Raw genomic sequence first — 6,888 nt, 5'->3', positions numbered from 1 at the left:
CCATTTCTTAAACGGTGACTGGGGAAGAGAAATGGATCACATACGACAACATTGTGCAAAAACGATCGTGGTGCATTTGGTGGGACTGGAAAGGAATCATTTATTATGAGTTGCTTCCATATGGCGAAACACTTAATTCGGATCTTTATTGTCAACAACTGGACCGTTTGAAGCTAGTGATTGACCAGAAACGGTCAGAATTGGCCAACAGAAGAGGTGTCGTGTTCCATCAAGAGAACGCAGGCCACACACATCTATAGTGACTCGCCAGAAACTCCGGGAGCTTAGTTGGGAAGTTTTGGTGCATCAACCATATAGTTCGGACCTGACCCTAATCATATTTTCTTACATTGCAAAACTTTCATGGTGAAAAGAAAATGGTATCAAGAGAAGATTGTAAAAATCGATTATTAGAGTTTTTCAGCAAAAGGGACGAAGACTTCTATGAGAAAGGTATTATGAAGCTACCTTTAAAATGGCAGCAAATTACAGAACAAAACGGTGGATATTTGACCCAAATCGGAAAATCCGAAACATGTTAGATAAAGTCTTGAATTTCATGTTAGAATAATGAATTTACTTTACCCTAACCTAATGTATAGTTACGTGATTTGTAAATTTTTATGGCATTAAAGGCATTTAAGAAAATTAAGGCCTTAAGTATTCTTCCTATCCTAAGGTAATTTTTGTCTCATTAATTATTCATTATAATGTTTTTAATTTACTTTTAACCGTTTTTGTTTTTCGCTCAACTCGATTATTCCAACGTAAAAGATGAATCATTATTTAATTATTTCATTATTATTCACATTAGTACGAATTATTCAATTCCTTCATAGCTTTTAAGATTCAATTTCTTTACTCCGAAGTACTTAGACAAAGAATTTCTCATGTTAACCGCTTGATTGTTCATCGAGTCAAGACTAATGGAAATGTTCAATGAATTATGATATGTTATAATACTTTCGTTGACATTTACTATAGTAGCGCGGCGTTGGCATATTGCGATCTACGACAGCCTGAAATGGTGAGAGTAGATCTTTCAATCTGAGTTATATGTTTAATGTTTGGAGGCAGAGCACTCAGGAATAATTATATCAAATAATAAATATTATTTCAAGTAAACTTATGAATTAATCTATGTCTTATTTTTTAGACAATCTCCAAGATTGTTGTGTATGTGTGATGTTCATGGATGTAGGTGGACACCTTCAAAAAGATACTGATAAGTGTTTATCTATCCGTGAGTAAAATTGGTACCCACTAAAATCCCCCCTGTTACGTTCGTGAACTGGAACACCATTAATATTTACATCATTAGTCCAATGCATTAAGGTATAAAAAATTTAAAATGAAAAAACTCAATTAAAAGGTATTGTAAATTTTTAATTTTTTAAACTAAGTAAAAATATAATCCGTTAAAAGTTATCACTTCTTTACAAAACCATTAATTTCGTGAAAAAATAAAATTGAAAATTTATATATATGCATTTATATTTTATATTTTATTTTTATTCTATTTTTGTTAAAGAAGGGGAGAGGAGAGAGAGGAAAGATGTTTGAAAAAAAAGGATAAAAGGAAGAAATATTTGAATAAAGTTTTTCTCTCTTTCCCTCTTTTAATAATCACCATCACTTTCAGATTATATTACTTAATATTTTTTTACAAAATTTGTGAGGGAATAAACTAATTAATATAAACATGGCAAAAGCGTTAAAGGACGAATTACTTGGAAAAACCTTTTAATGTCATGAATGAATCAATCAGTTTTTTGTAGCTAAATGATTTGTAATTAATAATGAAAATAGCTTATTTACATTGAACTCAGAAAATTATTAATTACCAAAACAAGAAGTTAAAAATTGTTTAGTTATTTAAAAAAACAGGAGTCTCCTATATCTTTCTTTTTAAATTACAAATGAAATATTTGAACAATTGTCTAGTTTAAACATGCTGTAGAATAATCCGAGCAACTTTTTCATTAAAATGCAGCCACAAGCTTAGTTTTATGGGGAAAAATCATTTTCTGCCTGGAGATCAGAAGACTAAAATCATAAATTGTCCGTAGCTGGTTCGATCATTGGAATTAATAGTAATAATTAATCATTATGTCACATTTCCTTCAGAAAACATATCCCGTCTAATTACTTACTGTACATGTAAATGCACCCTTTCATGGTCTCATCAAAGCATCCAGCAGCAGGTGTAAGAAATGATAGAAAAATATGGCATAAAACCAATAGGAAACTTTTAATCGCTAAACTTCTTACTTCTTGATGTTAAGAATTGGATACAAAAAAAGAAAAAATAAATCGGTGAGGAGAAGAACTCTGTCTCCATTTTACTTTCATTTTTGTTTGAAAAATTGATTTAATTGTTTAATTAATGCTTAAAACAGCGAAATATTGTCAAACAACAATAGTTAAGACCCTAAAAATGAATAGAAGAGTAATATCTATATCACCAACTCGATGGACGTTGACATTTTAAACCTTTTAACTCAATTTGAAGTAGCCGTAGAGGTACAAAAAAAAACTTAAATCTCTGCACAGTTCCCCAAAAAATAAACATCAATGTAGAAGATGAACGTTGATACCACCACGACAAACATTAATCCTACGGGTACATAACAAACTTCACCTCATTTAGGGCTGCTCTAATAGGTGGGGAGGGGATTCCCTCAGTTTGTGACACTTGAAAAAGGAAAAGGAAACCAAAATTTTAAGAAAATTAAATTTAATTGCCGCAGTCCTTTATTAGTTATTACTAGGGATAGGATTTTTATGTGCTATAAAATCCGAAATATGTACATAAATATGTGCTAATAAATTGTCAAATATTTAAAAAAATATGTAATTATGTATTTATAAATTTTGTATTATTCAACAATTTAAATTACTAATTAATTAGTAACTTTATAACTTAAAAAAAGTTACATAAATATGTATTTATTATATATTATATGAATAATATTTTTAAGAAAATATGTACAAATATGAACTTAGAGAAAACATAGCTGTTCAATAACAAGACATTAGTAATTGTAATTAAACTAATTGATTAATAATTACTCAGAATGAACAAATTATAAAGGGAAATAAAGAATAATCCTTATTAAAAAGAAAAATATTTAAAACTGTGGAAGAAATCAATTATTCAGCAGGGTCGGTTACAAAATGATTGCAGATTAAATGCATTTTAAATTTTCAAATAAAAATCATAGTCGGTTTGACCGCATAATGTACTTGTACCGGCTAAAAGATCTTTCAACATCTAGTGATCTACATTTGGACATGAAATGTGTGAGTCAGGTAGGTCAAAAGAACTATCTTAGGAATAAGAACTTTAAGGGCATTACCAGCTTTATTCATGTAAGGTGCCGCGTCTGACAAAAACAACAAAACCTTACCATGACTGATGCCTTTAGAACAAAGAACAGTCATAGATTGGTTGACAAATCTTGCAATCGTTTCATGGTTACATTTTTCGAGGATTTCACAATTCAGCAAATAGGATTTTGAAAGTGCCTCAAAACTTAGTCTTCCAACGATTATATTTGCGATATAACGCCCTTCCATATCCGTAGTCTCGTTCACAGAAATCCAAATCGATCCATCCTAAATTGCTTTCCGAATTTCTGTTAAAGTTTCCTCGTATATAATTTTTTCTTAAAGTGCTTTCATTTGGCATTACTCGGCATGTGTATTTCTCAAGAAAAGTTATCAAGTCCGGATTGCTAATTTTGTAGAAAGGAATGTCTACCCTGACTAATGCTCGGCACAAATCTAAATACATAGTATTGGTACCTGTGGAATCTTAGGGGGAAAGAAAGAAACAGAGAAATGGGTTGAAGAGTAAACAAACAAATTCTAGGAAAATGCTACAAGAATAAGACCCTTGCTCTTTTTTAATTGATTTTGAGGAATTCTCGATGTAATTCTGTGTGAAAATTTATTATTGCCACTGCATTTAATTTGTGTTTAAAGATGAAGACATAGAATTTTTACGCATTTATGATATTGTTTATTTAGATTGTTTATGATAAATGATAAATTTCACCTTTAAGTATCTTGCGTTCTCTTGAATTTTATTTAGTTACTGTGAAAAATGTATTTAAAATTGAACAAATAATTTAAGGAAATATGTGATTCAGGACAGAATACCTAAAAATATGTTAAAAATAACAAATATTTCAGAAAATATGTGATTTACTTCATAATATGTAAAAAAGGCCAAATATTTAAAAATATGTAAAATAAAAATGGCTTCTTTTGGCCAGAAATGTCTTGAAACATCTTTAGTTAGTAAGGAATCGCAGATATCATGGTCAGGTAAAAATATGTGAAAACATAAAAATCCTATCCCTAGTTATTACAATTAGTATTTCCTTGAAAATTTTTATTAAATTAATAGTTTTTTTTTCGCTTCTAGAGAGTTGGGCAGCTGAGGCTCTCGCTCGATATTCGAAGACTAATTCGATCCAGATATGTGACACCTTAGGTGATCTACTGCTGTCTGTAGCTTATGTCCTATAAATCTCCTTCAAAGCCTTGCCTGCTGTATCTGACACATCGATAGGAAGACCGAACAATGTGATTGACCTCCCTGCCCGTCGGAATGAGGATTAAGCCCTACCTTTTCCATGGCCGAGGAAAGTATTTTTCACTCTTGTGTGTATATATTTAAAGTAGTGTTTGGAAAATAATAACTAGAATTCCTTATAGCATATTATCTAAAACTTTACATACTTTATATAGTGTTGTAATCTAATTGAGTATTGTATTATTTCTGTGATGACAGAATATGAGAACCCTTTCAATAATTTGGGTGCTTTTACGTCCCTCCAAATGTTCCAAGAATCAAGTAACGAAAGAGCGCCATGAATAACAATACGGTTTAATGTATTTTACCGGAAACAGTTAGATATCTAAACTGTTTAACCTGAATGCAACGTCGAGTATCTGAGTCCAGAGTCATACTGTAACAATAGAATAAATCTCAAACCATTAATTACAATTTAAGCATGTACGTCCAATATTGTTTTTCTTGAAAGGTCAATGTTGTTACTATCTAATCTAATGATGATTTGTGTTGCTTACAAATGATTTGTGTTGCTTACGAAGAGGGGTTTAGAGACCGTAGGCCTAGAGCAAATATAGCCTTGCCGACTATACTATGTCTGTCCTATGTCAAATTTACGTACCTGAAAATTACTGAGAGCATTGAGTTTGAGCAATTTTTGCAGATTTAAGGAAATTTTTATAAAAAATTTTTAGATAAAAAATCTAAAAACTAGATCTTATTTACCTCCAATAATATTTCTTAAATTATAACCTTTTATTATACTATAAATCTTGTTTTGATTTAGAACAAGTATGTTCATCCTGACCTTCAGAACTACAAGCTATTATCATATGAAGAGTTACTGGAGGAGGAGTGGCCTCTGAAAGTTGGCTCTGAGCCTCGATGAAGATGAAAGATGTAGCTCTAAAAGGTCGCACCTGAAGGGAACAACACACACACCCAACCCAGTCCAGCTTCGGCTCTCTTCCGTTTCCTGTTCCCTCAAATGTCACGTAGCCGGAGGAGGAGTTCCGATAATGCCACTGGACTCGAGAGATTACTCAATACATTATACTTCCTTCCTACGACTTCAGGTGTCTTTGCTTCTACTAGTTAACGTAACGACTACCGGTGTAACAAGTATATACGCTGAGAAATAACTTAGGGACGTTAGTTAATTGCAAGCGAAAAGTGGAATACTTTCTAGAGTCCTTTTTCTGCATCACTTCTTTATATCTCGTTCCGGTTAATAGTTTTTTTTTATTATTCTCATTGAGAGTTTCGATTCATTTGATTTTCTAGTTCATGAATAAAAATAGATGCATGAGTTACCTAGTAAACAAGTAAGTTTAACTAAATACAAATTAAAAAAATGCCCTAATTTTTGTAATACTTGACAGCCTTTGCATAGTTTTAAGCATATTTTACGTATAAATTGTTAATCATTATGATCAACTGTAGCCACTATATTTTTAGTAATGACAAAAAATATTAATCTTTTTAGCACGCAGTAGTGTTTATTTTGTTTACAAATGTCATAAATTTTCGAGTTCTTAAATAATTCTTCAATTATTAATAAAAAAAAATGTATTATATTAGGAAGAAACATGTCTCATGTTCGAAGAATCGTTGGATCGAAAAGTAATAACAGAAGCAATTAGTAATGAATTGTATTATAAGTTAATTAGAGGAACGTTGTGTTTTATGATCTATCCACATTACTATATATTAAAATCTTATTCAAATATTTTTAGTACATAAAGAACAGACATGAAGAAAGAACGTTGAATCAATAGAAAACAGTACATTATATGTGACCAAGGATAAATACATGCAAATGTAACACACAAACTTTTATGGCAGTGTTTCTTCCTGTTTCGCTCGCGGTGAGTTTCTGTCGTATTTGATGCTGAGGCACACGCCACACTTCCCTATGGTTTCCTCTCTCGTTAATTGCTAGCGAACCACATTCTACAACAAAAATATCTACTAAATAAATCAATTTTATATCCAAATCCGTCTCAACACTTTATTTATTCATTAGTCCAACGTTTCGGCCTTTCTAGCCATCTTCAGGGACATCTAAATATTTAACAGCTTATATTACATCTTCATTTTTAAACATTTACAACAACATTCACTATATAATATAACCTATAGCATATATTATAGCAATGTAAAGGACAAAATTGAAATAAAATGTCAATCGGGATTAATATATAAAATTCCATGTTTAAATTGTCCAGCGATCTATATAGGTGAAACCAAGCAAATGTTGGGGGATAGAATATATCAACACAAAAACGATACAAGAAATAAAGAAA

The 6,888-nt window shown here is 31.0% G+C and overlaps 1 protein-coding gene across 1 annotated transcript in view; it reads left to right on the top strand.

Annotated features, from left to right (window-relative positions):
- The first annotated feature begins 4,417 nt into the window (after positions 1-4,417).
- LOC106690568 (MAGE-like protein 2) overlaps positions 4,418-6,888 on the top strand; it is a 23,928-nt gene continuing 21,457 nt past the window's right edge. Inside the window, exon 1 of the mRNA XM_014436038.3 lies at positions 4,418-5,658. Within this exon, the coding sequence (XP_014291524.1) occupies positions 5,602-5,658 (57 nt within the window). The 5' untranslated portion in view covers positions 4,418-5,601. The remainder of the gene's footprint in view (positions 5,659-6,888) is intronic.

Source organism: Halyomorpha halys, unplaced genomic scaffold (assembly GCF_000696795.3).
Source record: "Halyomorpha halys isolate HHAL.00 unplaced genomic scaffold, Hhal_1.1 Scaffold1760.1, whole genome shotgun sequence".
Lineage (NCBI taxonomy): Eukaryota > Metazoa > Arthropoda > Insecta > Hemiptera > Pentatomidae > Halyomorpha > Halyomorpha halys.
This window is presented reverse-complemented; position numbering and strand designations above follow the sequence as displayed.